At 61.1% G+C, this 21,967-nt stretch overlaps 1 protein-coding gene across 1 annotated transcript; it reads left to right on the plus strand.

Moving 5' to 3' along the window:
* The first annotated feature begins 159 nt into the window (after positions 1 to 159).
* On the plus strand, positions 160 to 21,887 carry STKLD1 (serine/threonine kinase like domain containing 1). Its single transcript, XM_012781998.3, has 19 exons — positions 160 to 251; positions 2,046 to 2,132; positions 6,005 to 6,049; positions 7,258 to 7,332; positions 8,601 to 8,702; positions 11,007 to 11,077; positions 12,235 to 12,350; positions 12,792 to 12,910; positions 13,863 to 14,026; positions 15,023 to 15,153; positions 15,782 to 15,865; positions 17,025 to 17,141; positions 17,718 to 17,858; positions 18,824 to 18,952; positions 19,630 to 19,758; positions 19,851 to 19,979; positions 20,724 to 20,864; positions 21,198 to 21,277; positions 21,568 to 21,887. The coding sequence occupies exons 1-19, from the start codon at positions 237 to 239 to the stop codon at positions 21,727 to 21,729; spliced, it is 2,037 nt and encodes a 678-aa protein (XP_012637452.1). The 5' UTR covers positions 160 to 236; the 3' UTR covers positions 21,730 to 21,887.
* The last annotated feature ends 80 nt before the right edge of the window (positions 21,888 to 21,967 follow it).

Below are 21,967 nucleotides of genomic sequence, written 5' to 3' on the forward strand. Positions count from 1 at the left end.
GCAGCGCTCGAGGCCCCGCCCTCCGCGCTCCCGCCCCGCCGGCCCCGGCGCACCGGGCGGCGCGCGGCGCCTTTAAGGGGGCGGGGCCCGAGGGCGGGCGGCGGACCCTCCCGGGGTGAGGGGATGCAGGGGGTGGGGGAGGAGGTGGGCGCGCACCCGCGAACCGCACTGGGCATGCTCGGGCGCGGGGCCCACGGCGCAGGCTCCGGAGGTGTCCGGAGTCCGCGCCGGCGACCATGAACAAGTACCAGGTGCGAGTTGTCGCCTCGGGGAGGGCCAACGGCCACGGCCGGGGGCGGCGGCGGGTCCAGGCCAGCGGCTGCCTCCAGCTCGCAGGCTGACCCTGGGCCTCGAAAGGTGACCCGGGTGCCCTTCGCCTCCTGGGCCTCAGTTTCCCCTGTCTAGAATGAGTGAAGACTCGCCAGGCCCGGCCGAGTGCGGGTGCTCTTGGGGACAGGACACCCTGGGACGCCCAAGGGCTCGTCCGGCGCCCCCAGTCTAAGACACCCTCAGCCTGGGTCTCTGGAAACGCGCGAGACCTGGAAAATTCTCGGAACACACGAGGAAAGCTGCAAGATAGAAATGAATGTTTCGTTAAATGCTTCTGTACATGACATGTCAACTTTTGTAAATGTTACGTTCAGTATTTGTGAAAATTTCATTAATTTGGAAACAATTTGTAGGTTAGTTTTCCTCACTTTGGGAGAATTCCGTGTGTGTGGGAGGAAGTTGGCCCTCGTGGCCAGAGGATTTTTAGAGTAAAGTTACTTTTATAGGAAAAAAAAGACTTGATCTGAGATATAGGTGCCCTTTACTGTTTAATTTATTGCCTCAGAGGGCCTAGGCCTGAGCATTCTTTTTTTAAGAGACAGAGTCTCTGTTGCCTTTGTAGAGTGAGGTATTGTCAGCCTAGCTCACTGCAACCTCCAACTCCTGGGCTCAAGCCATCCTCCTGCCTCAGCCTCCCGAGTAGCTGGGACTACAGGTGCACCACAATGCCTAGCTATTTTTTCTGTTTTTTTGTAGAGATGGATGGGATCTTGCTCTTGCTCAGGCTGGTCTCGAACTCTTGACCTCAAGTGATCCTCCCACGAGGGCCTCCCAGAGTGCTGGGATTATAGGCATGAGCTTCCGTGCACATGCACGCCTGCCGGCCTGAGCATTTTTCCACCAGCCCTGCCCTCTGGTCCCCATGGCTAGGGCTGCTCTGGACATTGTCCCCATCATTCCATGAGCAGGATTCAGGCTGCCCAGAAGTGCTGATTACAGAATCCTCAGGCCTTTGTGGATTCCAAGAGACCCCAGGCTGAGGGTTCCATCCCCACCACCCCACCTCTGCATCCTGCCCCTTCCCCATCCTCTGATGAGTGTCAGCATCTTGCAGTCCCTGGCCCACCCTCACCTGTCACCCTGGCCTCTGCACAGGGTCAGGGCAGGGTGGCCATCCCTCCGAAGGTTCGGCTCAAATCACAGGCTCTGGAGTCATACCCCAGAGTTATCCAGTCCAGGTGGTCCTGCGTCTTAGCTCCATAGCCTCAGGCAAGGACCTAGCTCCTTGTGCCTACCTCAGTTTCCTTCAGTGTAAACAGAGACGCAATGGTGCTGACTGCATAGGGTGGCTGTGAAGTGCTTGGCATGGAACCAGGCACACGGATGTCTGTGACTGACTGCACCAGTTACAGGACTGGTTACTTTCCTGTTTGGAGCCCGGCGTGGTGGAGGCTGGCAGTTGAGCTCACAGGGCCTTAGAGAGAAGGCATGAGCCCTGGCCCAGGCAGGTGCTTGCTGGTGGGTGTCTGGCTGGTCCCCACTGCAGGTCAGGGGAGGGGTTTGGGGTTGTAGAACGAAGTCCAGAATGGGCCCCAAAGAGGTAGGATCAGGTTCTGCCTTTAAGGGGCTTCTCGGCCTCGGGCCATCCCCTCGCCTGCAGAGTGGAGGGAGATGCTCGCTCTGCCAGCCGAGGCGGGGGCAGGAAGTCGGGTGCACTTTGGGAAAGTGAAAAGCTGTGTGTGTTTCCTGAAAGCTTCTCTCTTTCTTGCTGGTAGATTTTGTACCATCTGAATCCTGGGGCGCTGGGGTTGAACCTGGTGGTGGAGGAAGCAGAAACCAAAGCGAAGCACGTGATAAAGCAGGTGAGAGGCCGAGCCCGTGGCTACCTGCGCACAGGTGCTGCATTTTCCCACGCAAGCTCGTCATTCTCGTGCCAGAGCTTCCCAGCCGCTGCATTCTCTTCCTCTCCACCAGACACACGGAGGCTAATCCGGTCTGGGTAGAAGCGAGAATCCCAGGCCTCCCACTGGCTTGTCCTTGTCACCTTGGCAGGACAGCTCATTTGCTTCAGCACCAACACCTGCCATGTGCTCCCCTCCTGCTGCACGCCAGCCACCAGTTCAGTCGCCCCTCCGCCCTGCAAAGCAGAAACAATGACCTTGTTTTACAGCTCCAGATAGCCAAGGGCACACAGTTGCCAAGAGGGTTAAATTCGGGCCACCTGGGGGGGGCATGGTGCTACTCAGTGCAGGGTCACCAGCTTTACCAAAAAGTAGGTGGCCCAGAGAGGGTAGGGACTGGCCCAAGGTCACCCAGGTCTAATGTCACATACTGGGCCCTGAGCCCTTCCACCACACTCCTCCCCAGGGCTAGCACGGCAGGTGGGGTGCAGGCCCGCAGGAGGACACCCCTGTGTGTGTCCGAGAGAGGGTGGTCCCGATGAACAGGGGATCTAGGGCAAGCGATCTGCTGTAAGCGTCCCTGCACACCCCCCTGTCTGTGCAGTGGCAGGGCCACAGCAGGACCCGGGGCTGGCCGTGCAGCAGAAGGGCTTCCCTTGCTGCTGCTGCAGGCCTCGATGCTTAGCCACAGGTCTGCTCCCGTCTCACCAGCCAGTGGGGTGGGGTGGCCGACTACCTTCCTGGCGATTAAGGAGCTTTGCAAAAACCCTGCTATTTCTTTCTAAATAAAAATTGGGAGAGGGGAGTGCGGGTAAGAGTTTGTGCCCCCCTTCCAGTCTTTCTTCTAAGCATTTGTAAATTTTTGTTTTTGCAAGAACAGTGTTGTTGGCATTTATGGCGTACTTTTTCTTGCCTAATATATTGTGAAGCTCGTCCCATGCCAGTCGACGGCCTCCTCCTCTCCTGGTTTTGCAGCGTGTGGCTCCGTCTTGCAGGATGTGCTGCTAGTGCCCCAGCCTGTCCCTCATGTGGGACGAGTGTTTAGCTTGCTCTCAGTTTTTCACGACGTATAAACAACTCTGATAAATATCCTTGTGGTTCATTTTTTGGACCATCTGTGAATTCCTAGGAGTGAGATTACTGGGCGAAACAATGTGACATTTTTAAGGCTTTCGGAGTGTTTTTTTTTTTTCCTTTTTTTTTTTTTTTTTTTTTTTGAGACAGAGTCTCACTTTATTGCACAGGCTAGACGTGAGTGCCGTAGCATCAGCCTAGCTCACAGCAACCTCAAACTCCTGGGCTCAAGCAATCCTCCTGCCTCAGCCTCCCGAGTAGCTGGGACTACAGGCATGCACCACCAGGCCCGGCTAATTTTTTTCTATATGTATTAGTTGGCCAATTAATTTCTTTCTATATTTATAGTAGAGACGGGGTCTCACTCTTGCTCAGGCTGGCTTCGAACTCCTGACCTCGAGCAATCCGCCCGCCTCGGCCTCCCAGAGTGCTAGGATTACGGGCGTGAGCCACCGCGCCCGGCCGGAGTGTTTTGGCCAACTTCACCCACTCCGCAGGCCCCCAGGGATAGGAAGAAGGGAAGACAGGAAGACTCACCTGGGGTGTCTGCCCTGGACTCCTCAGGACAGAGCCACTGGCATCTCGGGTCTTTAATGGATCTGGGAACAATTCACTACCTTTACATTATGGTCTGCGGTCACTACAATGACAAAAGTACTTCATTTGTAAGTCTTTTTTTTTTTTTTTTTTGAGACAGAGTCTCACTCTGTTGCCCAGGCTAGAGTGCCGTGGCATCAGCCTAGCCCACAGCAACCTCAAACTCTTGGGCTCAGGCGATCCTCCTGCCTCAGCCTCCCGAGTAGCTGGGACTACAGGTATGCGCCACCATGCTTGGCTAGTTTTTTCTATATATTTTTAGCTGGCCAATTAATTTCTTTCTATTTTTAGTAGAGATGGGGTCTCACTCTTGCTCAGGCTGGTCTCAAACTCCTGACCTTGAGTGATCCTCCCACCTTGGCCTCCCAGAGTGCTAGGATTACAAGCGTGAGCCACCGTGCCTGGCCCATTTGTAAGTCTTGTGAGCAAAATTTCTGGGTAAGGATCTGGTATTAGATCTAGCGATAGTTTATGTACCCAGGTTTCTGCTACTGAGTGTGCTGCAGACTCAAACCCCTCTGCCACCTGAACCACCCCCTTCCCTTTCCACACATTCACCCTCCCCGAGGGAGGGCATGGGGAAAGAGGGGGCTGCCACACATGCAGCACAGGGAGACAGTCCTCCCACTTTGGATAGGGAAGGAAGTGGTGAGATTGATACTTTACCAACCACCACAGAGCTGTTGGCTCTGGGACAAAAAGATTATTTTCTTCCCTGCTTTCAAATGGTCTGAAAATGGATCCTTTACTGATTTTTTTGAGTTTATATTATGCTATCCTAAAGTTATCCTTGCAACTGGAGCAAAAATGTTCTCATTGCTCCAAGTATTTTTAGACCTCTGCCTTAGGAACATCTTGATGCCCCATCTTCTGCCATGTGGCGAGGGCCATAAATGGTGGGAGCCTGGCACCCTGGTAAATAATGATGGTGGTGGTGATGGTGATGATAGTGGTGATGATGGTGGTGGTGATGGTGGTAGTGATGATGATGGTGGTGGTGATAATGGTGATGATGATGGTGATGATAGTGATGGTGGTGATGGTGGTGATGATGGTGGTGGTGATGGTGATGATGATGGTGGTGGTGGTGGTGGTGGTGGTGGTGGTGGTGGTGGTGATGGTGGTGGTGATGATGGTGGTGGTGGTGGTGGTGGTGGTGGTGGTGGTGATGATGGTGGTGGTGGTGGTGGTGGTGGTGGTGGTGATGATGGTGGTGGTGGTGGTGGTGGTGGTGATGTGGTGGTGGTGGTGGTGATGGTGGTGGTGGTGGTGGTGGTGGTGATGTGGTGGTGATGGTGGTGGTGGTGGTGGTGATGTGGTGGTGATGGTGGTGGTGGTGGTGATGTGGTGGTGATGGTGGTGATGTGGTGGTGGTGGTGGTGGTGGTGGTGGTGGTGGTGGTGGTGGTGGTGGTGGTGGTGGTGATGATGGTGGTGGTGGTGGTGGTGGTGGTGATGTGGTGGTGGTGGTGGTGATGGTGGTGGTGGTGGTGGTGGTGATGATGGTGGTGGTGGTGGTGGTGGTGGTGGTGGTGATGTGGTGGTGGTGGTGGTGATGGTGGTGGTGGTGGTGGTGATGTGGTGGTGGTGGTGGTGGTGGTGGTGGTGGTGGTGGTGGTGGTGGTGGTGGTGGTGGTGGTGGTGATGGTGGTGGTGGTGGTGGTGATGGTGGTGGTGGTGGTGGTGGTGATGTGGTGGTGGTGGTGGTGATGGTGGTGGTGGTGGTGGTGATGGTGGTGGTGGTGGTGGTGGTGGTGGTGGTGGTGGTGGTGGTGATGGTGGTGGTGGTGGTGGTGATGATGGTGGTGGTGGTGGTGGTGGTGGTGGTGGTGGTGGTGGTGATGTGGTGATGTGGTGGTGATGATGGTGGTGGTGGTGGTGGTGGTGGTGGTGGTGGTGGTGATGGTGGTGATGTGGTGGTGGTGGTGGTGGTGGTGGTGGTGGCGGTGGTGGTGGCGGTGGTGGTGGTGGCGGTGGTGATGGCGGTGGTGGTGGCGGTGGTGGTGGTGGTGATGATGGTGGTGGCGGTGGTGGTGGTGGCGGTGGTGGTGGTGATGGTGATGGCGGTGGTGATGGTGGTGGTGGTGGTGGTGGTGGTGGTGGTGGTGGTAGTGGTGGTGGTTCACTACTCGTTTACTGAGCCCGTGCCCTGTGCCTTTGTAGGTGGAATGCATCGATGAGCATCATTCCAATGAGGCCCTGGAGGAGGTAACTGGCAGTTTGCTCTCTGGGGCCGCACACACAGCCCACGTTCTGTGCTCTCTTGTTGAGTGACTGGGTGAAGGGAAGTTTGGATGGAGGGTTGGAGGATCACAATCCGTTTTGTCCCACCTGTGAAGCCAGCAGCCCCAGGTCACCAAGGGAGTCCATGCCCAAAACACTCACTTCCAAATACCACTGCTGACAGTTTAGGACACATGTTCCCAGAGAAGGCGAAGTTTACGTGTTGGCCAGGGCCTAGGATGATCTACCAATAACCACCTTCTACAAGATTGTTTTTTCCCCCAATTATAAAAGTATTAATTATAGTAGAAAGTTTGGAAAAACAGAGAATTGTTTAACAAGGAAAATGTAACTTACCCCTAACGCGACCATTCGGACTGCCCGGGGTGACACGCTGTCTACAGCCGTCACAGCTGCGAGAGCTTGGTCTGCTGGACAAAGGCTCCGCGTGCTGCTGCTTCGCCTCTGCGTTTCGCGAGGCCGGTGTCCCTCCTGTGTAGCGGACAGCCGCGTGCTTTTCTGGGCTGGCCGGCCGGCTCCTGAGCTCAGCCAGCCGACGTTCCTCGGTCCGTGCCGTGGCTGGCACAGTGCCGGGCCCGGGCTGCTTTCTGACACGTGGGAAGAACGGGCGTGGGAGGCCCACCGAGTCCGTGCCGCCGCCGTGGCTTTCCACGCCGCCGACTCGCTTCCAGGTCCCACTTGGCAGCCCACCGACGCCCACCTGCCACGTGGGGCTGCCATCTGGCTCAGGAGCTCTGGGAGCCGCTCCCGCTGCCTGCTCGGGTTTATTCCCAACGCACCTCGAGCTGTGGGCGGGAGCACGGCCCTCTGGGTGGGCTCCTCTCCCTCCAGCGGCACATCGCCACCAAGCCTGGCTGCGCAGTCTCTCCCGCGTGCCTGGCGCCCTACCCGCGCCGGCCCACGGTGTCCCCAGCACATCCCCGTGAGGCAGGTTCCACCGTTACCCCCATTTTCACAGGAGAACGGGAGGCTCAGAGAGGTGGCGGAGCCTGCCGCAGCCCCACGCCGCACAGCCGTCTCCCTGCACCGTCCGGCTGCCAACCCCCGGGCCGCACGGCCACCCCGCGCCGGCTCCCTGCCCTGCCGGGCGCTTGGCTGGGGTGGCGGTGGGGCAGCGCCAGCTGAGAAATGGCGTTTCCCTCACCTCCGTGACCTCTGCTCTCCTCCCGCAGATGATGCCGCTGCTGAAGCTGCGGCACGCCCACATCTCTGTGTACAAAGAGCTGTTCATCACGTGGAACGCGGAGGTGGGTCAGAGCCGGCACCCAAGGGCTGTGCCGGCACTGGGGGCCACAGGCAGGTGCACTGTGCACACCCCCCGGGGTGGGGGGGGGCGGGGCGGGGCAGTGCAGCAGCTCCGCCGAGTGTGGCCAGCCCTGACTCCACAGCGGCTCGGCCGGGCGCCACACCGGGGACTTTCTGTGCATCTCATGTGAGCCCTGACGACCTCAGTATAGGAGGGGTTGCCATCCCATTTTATGGGAGAAGAAGCAGAGGCTAAGAGAAACGGGGCCCTGCCAGCACGTGGCCACGCCGAAGGCCAGCTGCGTCCTGGAGCCACGGGCGTCCTGAGTCCGTGCCTGCGACGGCCGAGCTTTGACTCCCACGGAAGGAGCTGGCCGTAGGCCGAGGGTCCCCACTTTCCATAGCCACCTGACACCCCTTCCTCTTGCAGCCCTGCGCAGTCTGTGGCCAGCCCACGCCCATCACCATGTCTGGGGGGCCGCAGGGTAGGAAGTGCTGTCCTCATCTTCCTGATGGGGCCTGGGGCTCGGAGAGGTTAGGGAGCTCCCCAGGGCCACACAGCTAGTAGCCAGCGGAGTGGGGATTCAAACCCAGGCCTTGCAGCCCCCAAGCCCTGTGCTGCGTGCCGCAGGCTGTGTGAGTTCTCGTGTTTACGAGGAGCCACCCTGGAGGAGCCTGAGGTGGAGGGAGGGAGGTCGACGGGGGCTGGGGGTGACGTCCATACTGGTGTGCCCGCCGGGACGACAGCCCAGGGTCTGCGCAGGAGTGAAGGGTCCCCCCGTGACACACCTTCCCTCCCCTCAGCTGGGCCCTGCAGAAAGCCTTGGGGAGGGGCCCTCGCTTCACACACCCCAGATATTCTCTGAGCACCTCTAATGCTCTCAGGAGGGTGCAAGGAGGCCCAGAGGAGGTCTCACGGGGGGAGGGAGCACGGAGCTGGGGCCCCTGACGTGCAGGACTGGGGTCCGGGTCAGGACAGGCTACCGGAGCATGAACAGGCACCCCAGGGAAGGGGCAGGTGGTTCCAGGCAGAGGGGTCCACGTGTGCAGGCTCCAGGGGCATGTGCAGCTTCCAGCAAAGTCCAAGCAGCTCAGTGTGGGCGGAGCTTGGGGGCTGGGACTGGGTGAGGGGGGTGCGTAAGCCCCTCTGGGGGCAGTGCCCCCACCGCGGGTGCCAGCCTGGTGCAGGGAGGCCCTAGAGCGGCGACCGCACAGAAGCCCTGGGCCCGGGCCTGCGTCCGGCAGGCGGCTCAGGGCTCCGTCCCAGCAGATCTCCTCGCTGTTCCTCTGCCTGGTGATGGAGTTCCACGAGGTCAGCTTCCACGATGTCATTGAGCGCAAGAGGAAGGCGAAGGAAGTCATTGAGCCTGAGGTAAGGCTCCCTCTGGGACGCCAGGCCCAGGGACCACAGGGCCCCGTGACCCGCAGCCCCGCGGCAGGGCGAGGGCAGCGTGGGGCAGGCGCCGCTGGGGCCTTGGTCTTGCCCTTTTCTTGCCTGTGCATCTTCTGGAGGTGCTGCCTGCCGTGAGTCGCAGAGCCCACGTGCACCGCGGGACGCGCTGGACACGCACACAGCCCCGCAGTCAAGGTGGAAGGCGCTCCCGGGACCCCGGGGGTCCCAGTCGGAACCCACGGCCCGGCTGGCTTCTGCCTGCAGAGCGGCGCACGCGGCTGGGCTCCACAGTCCCCCTCGTCACTCACGTCTGCTTCCCTCGGCTCAGCCCGATGCTTCGTGCTCGGGCAGTCGCCTTTTTCTCTGCTCGCTGATACTCCACGGTGTGGCCGTGCCACGGGCTGCTCCTCCGTGCCCGTTGCCGGGCACGTGGGCGGGTCCCGGTCTGGGGCTATTGCTAACGAGGCCGCTGTGAGCCTTGCTGGGTAAACGCCTGGGAGCGGAGCGTCGGCAGCTGCTCCAAACAGATCCCGGCGTGGCTGGATCGAGCCAGCGATCGCTGTCACCACAAGCGGTTCACATCCTGACAACACGTCATCGCGTCAGTCTTTTTTTTTTTTTTAATTTTTATTTCTTTTCACTAAGAACATGTGCTTAGCATCAGTCTTTTTTTTGAGAGACAGGGTCTCGCTCTGTCACCGGGGCTGGAGGGCACTGGCACCACCACAGCTCACTGCAGCTTCGGACTCCTGGGCTCCAGAGATCCCCCTCCCCCAGCCCCCCCAGGCCTCCCAGAGTGCCGGGGTCACAGGTGCGCGCCACCGCGCCTGTCTGCATCCGTCATGGCAACGCCCGCGGGCAGCGACCGTTGGTGGCAGCTTTTGTTCAGGTTCCTGGCGTGCGGTCACGCGAGCACATCCTGGCCCTTGGATTTCTTCCGCGGCGCCTGTTCAAGCGTTTCGCCCGCTCCGACGGGCAGGCTGCAGGGAGAAGGTGTCGCACGGTGTGGACTCGGCCCGGGCGCCTCCTCCCAGGCTGCGCTTCGCCAGGTCACTTTCGCAACGACGATGCCTTTTGGTGGACGGAAAGCGTCACGGTCACAAAGCCGTTGGCGATGCTTCCATGTTGGTGCCTTCTGAGCCCTGCTCTGAGGAGCCTTTCCCGCCCTGCGGTCGTGAAGACGCCCTCCTCCGCGGGCTTCTGCAAGCCTGGGGGTTCCGCCTCACCTGTATGGCTGTGGCCCGCCCCACGGTGGGGGGGCTCTGCCGGCCTCTGCTCAGGGAAGGTTGTCGGGTGGGCCTGGGGCATCGCCCCCGAGGCATGCAGCTCCTCTCTCAACCCGGCCTCGGAGGTGGGCCTGGAGCGGGCGCCCCGCTCTGCTGGCGGTGACACCCTTGGGACCCTGAGCGGTGCACAGCCGTAGCCGCCGGCAGGAGGGGCAAGGCAAGCCCAGCGTCCTGCCCGTTGTCCCCTCCCCGACAGCCAGGGCGGCTCTGAATCCAGGGGTGCTGGGAACGCAGCTTGAAAATCACTGCCCTGGATGCAAGATGGATCTGGTGTCTGTCACAGAATGCTTCCAGAACGTTCTCTCCCAGGGCTCTTTTCATTTTGTTAACATAAAGGGGCAGGCCCCAAGCGGGCACTGAAGGCTTCAACATCCGTTCCCTGCAGGCACAGCTGCCAGCAGGTGCAGGGCAGCGTGGGCCACAACCCACGGGCCTGGCCACTGGGGGGGGGGTCCCAGGGTGGGCCACAATCCACGAGCCTGGCCACGGGGGGGGGGTAGGGGCGTCCCAGGGTGGGCCACAACCCACGAGCCTGGCCATGGGGGGGGGCGTCCCAGGGTGGGCCACACCCACGAGCCTGGCCACGGGGGGGGGCGTCCCAGGGTGGGCCACACCCACGAGCCTGGCCACTAGGGGGGCGTCCCAGGGTGGGCCACAACCCACGAGCCTGGCCACGGGGGGGGGGGGGCGTCCCAGGGTGGGCCACAACCCACGAGCCTGGCCACTGGGGGGGAGTCCCAGGGCTGGATCCCCTCCAGCAGGCAGCTGGGAGTGTGGGGTCTGGAAGGGGGCCCCCGGGGCAGATGTGTCCTACTGTCTTGAGAGCCGCACTCGCTCTGGCCTGCCCGCCAGCCCCGAGCCCTTCACCAGCGTCAGGCTTGGCTCAGGACACAGGGAGAGAACGTGCCACTGTCCTGCTGCCGCCTTGAGTGGTCTCTCGCGCCAAAGCGGCCGCAGGGAGCCCCGCCCATCCTGGCGTCTCCTGCTTCTTCCCCAGTGGCTGCAGGACGTGCTCGGCCAGGTGCTGGACGCGCTAGATTACCTGCACCAGCTGGACATCGTCCACAGGTGACCGGGCCTCCGTCCTCACGGACTGGTCTGCTGCCTCGGGAGAGAGGCGCCCGGCACCCTCTCGGGGCCGGCGCCCGTGTGCGGGATCTGGGGAGAGGGGTGCCGGCCAGCCAAGCCCGGAGAGGACGGCGCCCCTCCCGACCCCTCCCTGGCTCAGAGAGAGGGGCACCCCCTCCCAGTAGCCTCCAGTGACAAGCATGCACAGCCAACAGGGTGGCGTGCACGCTGGCCAGGGTGGCTGCTCCAAAGTGCGAGGGCACAGCCCTGCAAGGCGGAGAGACGGGGCCTCCTGCCATGGGGCCGCGTGGGCTGCAGGTCGCCCCATCCCCACCTTTGGCACCAGCAGCACAGCTCAGGCTCTGGAATCCGTGGTCTGAGGGGGCTGTGAGCTGGCTCCAATTATGAACACCAATATCTTATTTCTTTTTCTTTTATTTTGAGACAGAGTCTCACTCTGTTGCCCTGGCTAGAGTGCAGTGGTGTCAGCCTAGCTCACAGCAACCTCAAACTCCTGGACACAAGAGATCCTCCTGCCTCAGCCTCCCAAGTAGCTGGGACTATAGGCATGCGCCACCATGCCCGGTTAATTTTTCAATTTTTTTGTAGAGATGGGGTCTCGCTCTTGCTCAGGCTGCTCTTGAACTCCTGGCCTCAAGTAATCCTCCTGCCTCAGCCTCCCAGAGTGCTAGGGTTACAGGCTTAAGCCATGGTACCTAGCCACCAATATCTTATTTAAAGAAGAGAAAAACCAGGCGGACCACATGCAACCAAAGGAATGCTCACAGTTCAGCGTTAATGTCACTGGACATTACACAATGGCTGAAAACCAGTCCTTAGACAAATGGGTAGCTCAGATCTGTAAGGAGGCGAACACTGTGTTAATTAACAGAGGGACCTCGGAGTGTCGTGTGTGTTCCTGCATGTCGTTGGGTTTCCCCCCAGTGTAATAACTAAGTGTATTTTCCAATTATAGGAAACAATTATTAGAAAAGGCAGGCAGAGTAGGGCGTTTTCTCGAGGAGAGGGGAGGGCGCGGGCCGCCACCGCAGAGGTGGCTGGGGCGGGGGCAGGGAGTTGGGCTCCGGGCGCGTGCCAGCCCGGCCCACCCAGGCAGCCCTGTGGCGACCAGAGGAGAGCCCCCTTCTTGGTTTCAGGAACCTCAAGCCCTCCAACATCGTCCTCATCGGCAGCAGCCACTGCAAACTGCAGGACCTGAGCCCCAACAAGCTGATGACCCACGAAGCCAAGTGGAACATTCGTGCGGAGGAAGGTGCCCACTAGGGTCCGGGTTTAGACCAGGGCGGGGCAGCCGGAACTGTGCCTCAAAGCCCTGACCTTTAAAGGGGTCAAGATGTTTAGGGAGGGTGAATTTTAACCTCAGCACATGCCCTTTCGGACTCCTCCTGCAGCCAACAGGGGTGCACACACACTCGGGCGCACACAGGGCCAGCGTGGTGGGCACCGCTGAGCCGTGCAGCCTCCCTAGCTCAAGGTCAGGGCAGAGGTCTAGCTGACCGCAGTCTCCTCCTCCCCCACGGCTGCTGTGTCTCCACCTCTCCCAGGAAGGGCGACTGAAGGGCATGTGTTTCCAGCTGCTTGCCAGGGGGCACGGCACCCGAGGGGGCACAGCGCTGGGGCCTGTGGCCCAGTCAATCCTCTGCCCCCAGGGTGCCCAGAACTCAGTGGGCCCCCATCTTGCTCCTGCCAACAGATCCTCTCCATAAATCCTGGATGGCCCCCGAAGCCCTCAAATTCTGCTTCAGCCCGAAATCCGACATCTGGTCGCTGGGCTGCATCATCCTCGACATGACCACCTGCTCCTTCCTGGATGTGAGGGCTCCTGTCCCCTCGCTCTCCGCCTCCGTCCAGGCTCCCCCGGCCCCCGGCACTCGGCACCACGAGTGGTGACCACAGCAGTGGGCACGCTCAGACTGTCATGTGCTGGCCTCACAGCAGCCTCCAGGCGGGAGGGGGTGGGAAGGCCTCCGCTGCCACCCGGCTGCAGGGAGGCTGGGATCCTGCCCTCTACACACAGAAGGGAAAGTGGGGAGAAGTCAGGGAGCCAGGCCCCATGCCTGCCATGCCCAAGTGCAAGGAATTTCCCCTGCACCCCCGGCTCCTCACCCAGGCACCAAGGTCCCCAGAGGGGACAGGTGTCCGTCTGGGCCCCAGCATCCCTATCCTCCACTGCTGAGAAGCCCTTTGTCACACTTTCTTCCTCCGAAGCCTCCCAGGGAAGGGCGCCCTTCCTGCTGTGGGGCCAGGTGATGTCCTGGGAGTGCCTGGCTGCAGCCCCTGCCCGGCAGCATGTGACCTTGGGCATCTGTTAGGTGGGCATGCCGACCCTCCTATAGCGGGGCCCACAGCAGGGACGCTTGGCAGGACTGCATAGGAGAGTTGTGAGGCAGACTGTGCTGGCTTTTCGAAACTCCCTTTCTTGTTATTTTAAGAGACGGGGGTCTCGCTCTGTCACCCAGGCTGGAGTGCAGTGGCAGGTTGTAGCACATTGCAGCCTCCTACTCCTGGGCCCGCGCGATCCCCTGCCTCAGCCTCCTAGAGTGCTGGGACTGCGGGTGCCACCACGGCACCCAGCCTGTTCCTTCCTCCAGGAGGAGCCACGGGCCCAGGGAGTCTCGCCATTCCTGAAGGTGGCGGCCGTGGCGGCCAGCGTCTGGTCCCCTCCCCACTCTGCCTTGTTCCCAGCACGTCCTCTGCTCGTGGCCAGGGCCCAGTTGTCCTGCAGTTGTGGAAACGCACAGAGCAGCGTCCTCTGTCTCCGCAGGACACAGAAGCCATGCACCTGCGCAAGTCCCTCCGAGAGAGCCCGGACAACCTGAAGGACGTCCTGCAGACGATGGAGGAGAAGCAGATTCCAGACGCCAAGACCTTCGTGTTTCTTTTGCCCCTGATGCTCCCGATCAGCCCCTCGGATCGCATCACCATCCGGTGAGCTCAGAGCCGGGCTCGGCCTCACCCGCCGACTTGCCTTTCATGTTTCCACGGCAATGCAAGCACGGCTCTCTGGCTTGGTGACACCAGCCAGAACTCTATCACAGACACCCCCATCGTCCCGCACGACGACGGGGCTTCTCGTGCGGCCGCCCCAGACCCGGCGTGGGGGGAGTCACCCTGAGCACACCTCTCCCGAGGCTGGAGCCGCGCTGACACCAGGCGCTGGAGGCCCGGCCCTGAGAACCCACCACACTTCAGGGGCCCAGGCAAAAGTTTTAAAACTTAATTTTAAACTCAGAAGAAAAAGTGAATATATAACAACGAATCCAGCCTGGGTTACATGTATATGTATTTTTTCGAGACAGTCTCGCTCTGTCGCCCAGGCTGGAGTGCCGTGGCATCAGCCTAGCTCACAGCAACCTCAAACTCCTGGGCTCAAGTGATCCTCCTGCCTCAGCCTCCCAAGTAGCTGGGACTACAGGTGCATGCCACTATGCCCGGCTAATTTTTTATATTTTTAGTAGAGATGGGATCTTGCTCTTGCTCAGGCTGGTTTCAAACTCCTGAGCTCAAGTGACCCTCCCACCTTGGCCTCCCTGAGTGCCGGGATCACAGGCAGGAGCCACCTTGCCCGGCCTGGGTTATATTTATCTTTATACCAACAATCATGAAGTCTGGATTTTCATGTTTTTATGGAGGAAGGGCCCGCAGAGGCCAGTGCCAGGGCTCAGGACCATACCCCCCCCCCCCGGCCCCAGGAGAGAGCCTTGTGCCTCTGTGGAGTAAGTCCCCAGAATGGGACCGCTGGGCACTTGCCGGACACACCTGGCACACTGTGGGAGATCCAGCCAAGTGGGTTTCGGAACCTGGGGGTCGTTGCCCGGCGCCTGCACCAGCCGGCAGCCCTGGGCCTGAGGGGGAGGGAGAGCCATGCGGGAGCCTGCGGGAAGGGCCACCCCGTTCACCCGGCTGCCTCTGCTCCTCTGCCAGGGAGGTGATACACATCACTTTCGTGAGCAACCAGTTCAAGTCCTCGTGCGTGGCTCTGACCCTGCACCGGCAGACAGTGCCCGAGTCCATCACCGACATGCTGTTAGGGAGCAATATCGCCAGCATTGTAGGTGAGGTTGGGGACGCAAGCAGAGAGGGGCCACGGAGCTACTGTGACCTTGGCAGCCTGTTGTTCAGGTCTGGGGAGTCAGTGCCTCCCCTCCAACCCACTCACACGGGACTTGCTTCTCACGCATGGCCAGTGGGAGGGAACCTTCCAGACTCCCCCTCCATCCATCCCCAAGCATTGCTTTGCTTGAGGAACTCCCCTACTCAAGAACTCTCCGTAGCTCCCTGTTACCTGTATCACACAGCACATCTCCATCGCCCGGCCCCTGCCCATTTCCCCTCTATTTCTGCTACACGAATCCTCCATAGCTACCGTGGCCAACTCAGCGCCGGCTCCCAGAACCCCCTGGCCTTTTGCTCCCACACCCTGGCACACAGCGGTCGCGGGCACGCTTCCTGTGTGCGTCTGTGCCCAGAGCGGGCGGCAGTTCGCACCAAGTGTCGAGGGTTCCCGGACAGAGAGCTGGGTTTGATTGTGGACAAGTCCCGGGGCCCTAGTGGCCGCATCTGTCAAGTGGGGATGGTGACAGCGCCCGCCCCGTGGCATGATGGCGTGGGTCCGGGGAGGCGACACGTCCAGCACCAGTGCCTGGGCCCTCGGAAGGACGCTCCTCGCTCTGCTGCCCGCAGAGGTCATGCAGAACTTCTCCAGCCAGCCCGAGGTGCAGCTCCGGGCCATGAAGAGGCTCCTGACGATGCCCGAGGACGAGCTAGGTAGGAACCCGCCGCCCCCCAGCCTGCGGGCCCGGCCCCTCCAGCCGTCCTGCTGGTGGTGTCACACCTTGGAGGTGTATTTCCACTCCCAGAAGGGCCCCGTCTTTGCCATGTGCTCGGATAGTAGGCAGCCCGGAATTCCACCGTGTCACCACTTTCACCGAGCAGAGAAGGGTGAGGCCACGGGTGGCTTCCCTCACGTGATCTTATGGACCCACAGGAAGCCGTCCCCTCTATCCCTCTATCCCACCATCCCGCCGATGGGGTTTGAGTTCTGCCTTTCCACTGTTATGGACAATGCTATCATGCGTACGCATCTGGGCACTTGCTTCTGTAGGACAGACCCTACACGTGAATACTCGGTTTTCAGAGACTGCAGTCTGCTCTGCATTGCACACCCCCCGTCAGGAATGCACGAGAACACCTTTCCCCAACACCGTCTGCTGAGGAGGAACAATCTTTTTAATTATTTTTAAAATCATTTTTTCCCAAGCATGCTTTCATAAGATCTCTCCACTCACTCTGTCTCACTGCCTGGGTGCTACATTCCCACACTCACCCATCCCGCCACCTGCCTGGCCACTGAACTCGCCCTGAAACCCACGGGGGCCTGTCTCAGTGGCAGGGGCAGCCAGGGAGGTGACAGAGCCTCACACAGGCCTTTCCTCCACCCCGAGCCCTGTGTAGCTAAGCTGGGGCCAGGACCGCGTCCACGGCAGGGGAGAGTCTGCCTTCCTGGGGACACTGAGGAAGGCTGTTGGGCCGGCCCCTCGTCACTCTCACCACGAGCCCCGAGAAGGGGTTGCCAGCTGCACTCCTGTGACGACGAGGAAACACTGGTTGGGGTGACAAGGCCAGTGAGCACTGCCTCACCGTCCCCCGCACACGGCACGGTCCCTGACACAGCTGGATGGAACCCAGCCACGCCGTCCCTGGGCAGCACAGCCGAGGGCCCTGCAGTGGACAGGCTGGTCCCGTTTCTGCTCCAGAGCGGTGCTAGCGCCTCGCTGTCCTGTCCTGTCTGCCCAGTGAGGGCAGCAACAGGAGGGCCCTCCCCGGAGGCCACAGTAGACCCCACGAGCGCCTCTCTCTGCCACTCCATTCACCACCAGAGGCGTGATGCCCCACCTGTCCTGTCTGTGCCGCCCTGCCCTGCCAGGTCTGCCGTGGCCCATGGAACTGCTGGAGGTGGTGACCACCGTCATGAAGCAGCACGAGAGGATCGCTGACATACAGCTGTGCGCCTGCTCCCTGCTGCTGCACCTCCTGGGCCAAGGTGGGCACTGGGCGGCTGGGGTGCCCTCCTGGTGCCCCCACATCCCCCGTGCCAGTGAGCCCACTGGTGTCTGGCCCTCTGGCAGCCTGTGCCCTGCCGTGCCCACCCGACCCCATCCCTGGAGCCTCGGGCACACTCAGGGCCTCCCCGAGCCCCATCATTTTCCCTTCAGTGTTGCCCGTGCTTCCCAGATACGAAATGAGCTGCACACTCTTGGGTCCTCTGGTGTGGCCCTCAAGGAGGGTGGCTTGTGTCCTCAGGAGAGGACTTGCGGCCCAGGCGGGAGCAGAGTCTTTGGGTTGTTAAAAAGGTTGAGCCATCTTTACGCCAAAAGTATTGTGACATTCCTAGTGACCTTCCTAGTTTCACAGTGACACCTTGATTTCACGCCCCCAGACCTGGCAGGGCCGCCCCTTTGCTCCCTCAGGCCACGGCATTTGTGGGGACCTGCTCTGGGCCAGGAGAGGCAGACCTCGTTTTCCTAAGTGCTGTCCCCTGGTGGGAGGGGGGACCTGTGTGCACTGCCTGTGCACCCCGGCGGTGCAGGCTAAGGGCCGACTTCCCTGGCCCGAGCAGCGCTCAAGCGGGACCCAGAAGCTGAGGCTCCGAGCGACAGCTCGGTCCTCTCTACCCTGCTGAGCATCCTGCGGAGCCACCCCGAGGTGGAGCAGCTCATCACCCTGGTGTACAGCCTGCTGTCCATCATCGCCAGCCAGGGTACGTCTGCCGGCCGCTTCTGCCCCCCTGCCCCCTGGAACTCGGGATGGGGCGGGGAAGGGTTGGTGTGGGCACACGTTGGTTGGACAGGGTGGTGTCAGGCCTACTCCCGAGCCACCTCCAGTCAGTCGGCTCCAAAGGCAGGTGGCTTCCTTTCTCACCTCGGTGACGAGCCTCTGCTTCTAGTCAGTGGTTCCCTCTGCAGACGTGCGCAGGCACTGACCGCGCCTGGCACGGCCACGGCCTCACGCTGACGTCTGTCGCACGCGCACTTTCTGCCCCTTGTGGGAGGCTGGGGGCCGATGCCCCGCGTGTCTCTGTTCCCTAGAACATGCTGGGCTTTTGCTGCCAGCCAGACCACAGCAGGCGTGAGGACTGTGGGGACAAGAGGGTCATACCGAGGGCTCAGGGGACCAGGTCACAGGCTCTATGCACCTTGACCGCTAGGCAGGTGGGCATTGTTCTCCCCATAGGAAGATGGGTCCCGTGGCAGGCAGGGGTAGGGGCAGGGCCCCGTACTCTGTCTTCACCACACGGACTGGGTAACTGATCATACGTCACTGGTCTCACTTTGGAACAGGCGTAAGGTTAGAACCATCCGGCAAATGGGACATCAGGCCATCCTACGGGGACAGGGCCCAACCATGGTCCCATCCTGGAAGGCACAGGGCTGCTCCTTGTGGCCTAGGAGTTTGGGCCAGGCCCCCTGGAGGGGTGCCACGTAGGCCAGCTGCAGCCTAGTAATGGCAGCCCAGGAGATGGACAGACTCCTCCAGGGCCAGGCCCATGTCCTCTTGTTCCCAGGTTCCATGAGTACATGAGACCTGGCCCAGAGCAGGTGCCCAGGAGCACAGGTCAAATGGGACTCCAGTGCCCAAGGACAACAAAAGGAGTAGGCACTCTGGGAGGGCTTCCTGGAGGAAGGGGGCCCTGTCTGTGGTCCTCATTCCTAGGCCCACCCACAGCATCGGTCTCGGAGGAGCTGCTGAAGGCCGGGCTGTTGGAGCACATCCTAGAGCACCTGGACAGCTCTCCCGAGAACAGGGACATCTGCGTCAATGGCCTGAGCCTGCTCTGGTGCCTCCTGGCAGATGGTGAGGGGCCTCCTCCCACTGTCCCGCTGGGGGCTGGCACCTCTCCCTCAGCTGCTCCCCAAGCCTTCAGGGGCCTCCCCACCCTGTCCCTTGAACACTGAGGACAGCCATGGCCCTCGGAGGCTCTTCTGAGAGCCTAGAACTGAAGCAGAGGAACGCAAAGTGGGGAGGGAAAGGCTGGACCTGGCGGACGCAAGACCTCAGGACTTCTTGTCCAGCGGGCAGACCCGTCACAGATCTGGCGCCTCCTGCCCAGGGAAACGTCCTGGGATTTCCTGGCCCCAGAGGCCAGACTTGGTGTCAGATGCCCTGTTCTGATTTTTGACTCACCACTGGGCCCCCTGGCCTGTGCAGCCTCTCCCTTAGGCTAGACCCTGTTGGGGCACTCCAGCGCCCGAGGAGGAGCGCGCTCTCAGCCACGGAGGGCCTGCCCGGGAAACCCCAGACAGCCCTGCCAACACCCAGAGCACAGGTCCCCCAAGCCACTCCCGGGGGGTGATCCCTTCCCTCCAGACTTGGTGGCCAAGCCTCCTGACCTTCCTTCTCTGAGGACATCTGACACGCCCCCATGTCTGTGCTGTCTCTGGAAGGAGGCAGCATGTGGGGGGCACATGTACAGCAGTCCCTCCTGCACACACCGCAAGCCTAGTGTCCACTCAACCTTGTCCTGGTCCCAGCTGTCACGGTGGACAAGGCGGTCTTGGAGAAGGCCCCAGCCCTCCTCGTCCAGGTGCTGGACACCTACCCCACGGACGCGGAAATGGCCGAGGCTGGCTGCGCGGTGCTCTGGCTGCTGTCCTTGCGGGGTGAGCACACTGGGGCCTCAGGAGTGGGAGTGGCCCCAGGAGCGGGATGGGCCTCGGACCCACAGGCAGTGAGGCCGCCGGCCCCTCCGCAGGCTGCATGAAGGAGAGCCAGTTCGAACCGGTGGCAGCAGTGCTCCTGCAGAGCATCCGCCTGTGCCAGGACAGAGTCCTGCTGGTGAACAACGCCTACCGGGGACTGGCCATCCTCGCCAAAGTGTCAGGTGAGCCTTGGTGGGGCAGGGCTGCCACCTGGAGGTGGGGGCAAAACCCAGCCCCATCAGTAGTGTTCGCCAGCTGCCACAAACCAAAAATCAGAAGAAAAAACCAGAAAGGAAATTAAATATGATCTATAGTTCTATCATCCAGAAATAGCCACTGAGACTTCCATACACACGTTTGGTAAACTTTTTGTTGCTTGGTGCTGTCACGTGGCCATCCTTCTCGCCTGTAAACACACATCGTGTGCACAGGTTTCCCAGCACGCAGGCACGTCCTAACCTGGCAAAGCAGCTCCAGAGACAGCTCTGTCTCCAGTTCCCCACACACAAACGCTGCCTGTCGCTCAGCTCGACGACATGCTAGGCCCCATGACAAGCACGGCACGACGGAGGCCTGATAATCCTTTACAGAGGACACTTAACCTAGGGACTGACCAAGGTCCCCACCCCTGGGGACTGACTCCCACTCAGCCCACGGGCTTAACCTCTGCTCTGCACGGCCCTGCTCAGGTCCTGTCCCCTCCTATCCCCCCACCCCTGGCACACCTGTGCCCAGCAGCCTACGATGAGCCCTCTGAGGTCCCATTCCAACTCTGCTCCGGCTGGGCAGCCGGCCCAGAGGGGAGAGCACAGCAGCCAGGCCTGTGCTGCTCTGCGTGGGGAGCAGGGTGACCTTCCTTCCCAGGGAGGCAGGGTGTTCCCCTCCAGAGAACACCAGGGTAGGAACCCACTCTCTCCTGCCCCCAGAGCTGGCGGCTTTCCAGGTGGTGGAGCAGGAGGGGGACACCAGCGGCCTTAGCCTCATCAAGGAGACCTACCAGCTCTACAAGGACGACCCCGATGTGGTGGAGAGCGTCTGCATGCTGCTGGCCAACCTCGTTTCCTATAGTGAGACCCCTTCTTGCGCCCCTGCCGTCTGCAGGCCAGTGGTCACAGCAGCCCTGCTCGCAGCCTGACCCACAGGGAAAGGGGAGGAGCTCCCCGGCGCGGCCTCGCCCCCGGCTCTGCAGCCCTCTGACCTTCCCATTCATTCAGCATCTTTTGGGAGCCCACTGTGTGCCAGGCGCCGTCCTGGCTGAGGGTGATGCACAGGGCGCGAGAACCTCAGGCCAAGCCCCAGTGGGACGGGGGCGGGAGCCAGCCTTGTCCTGCTGGCCAGCTGCTGGGGCTCCCGGTGGGCACAGGAGGGGCCCTGGCTTCAGGACCTCTGCTCCACCACAGAGGAGATCCTGCCCGAGCTGGTGGCCCACGGCATCGACACTCTGGCCCGGGAGATCAAGGAGCGCTTCACCTCCAGCGTGGTGAGTGACGCTGGGCCTCCTGCCAACTAGGACCCCACTAGCTTGAAGCCCCAAGCTGGGGGCGCCGAGTCCAGGGCCTGGAATAAGAATTTATGTGGAACTGACCTCGATCTCCACATGTGTGGTTTTAATGACTATTTTCTCATGTCTGTGACTGGGCCGAAACCGATCCTAAAGGGGAGGGACAATCAGACCTTTTCAGAGAACGTTTCCTGTCCATCATCAGCGGATTAAGTCACACAAGTGTGTGCTCCAGACCTGAAACTGCCCCGCTTGCTTCCTCCTCCCAGGAGCTGATTTCATACGTGGAGCAAGCGCTTCTGAGGCTGGAGGCGGTATCAGACACACCTCCTTGTCCCTTGGAAAGGAAGCCGCCAGGCGCTGGTGCCAGGGAGGAGGCAGGCACCCCACAGGACCCCCTCCTCCACGAGTGCCCTCTCCCCCTGCCCTGAAGTGCCCGCCCTTCCTTTCCCTGCATAGCCAGAGCTGCCCAGTGGTGGAGGCGACGTTTTCCTGGGGGGGGGGTGGGGGGGGCAGAGAAAAATGGTCACTGGGACCAGTATGTGTATCTTACACTCTGAAGGGACTAATAAAGAGACCCAAGGCCGTTCCTGGTGTGCCTCCACTGTTCGCGGAGACAGGCCGTGACTGCCAGTGTGGGGGCACTCCACCCTGCATCTACACAAACCC

This window comes from Microcebus murinus, chromosome 12, assembly GCF_040939455.1.
Source record: "Microcebus murinus isolate Inina chromosome 12, M.murinus_Inina_mat1.0, whole genome shotgun sequence".
Classification (NCBI taxonomy): domain Eukaryota; kingdom Metazoa; phylum Chordata; class Mammalia; order Primates; family Cheirogaleidae; genus Microcebus; species Microcebus murinus.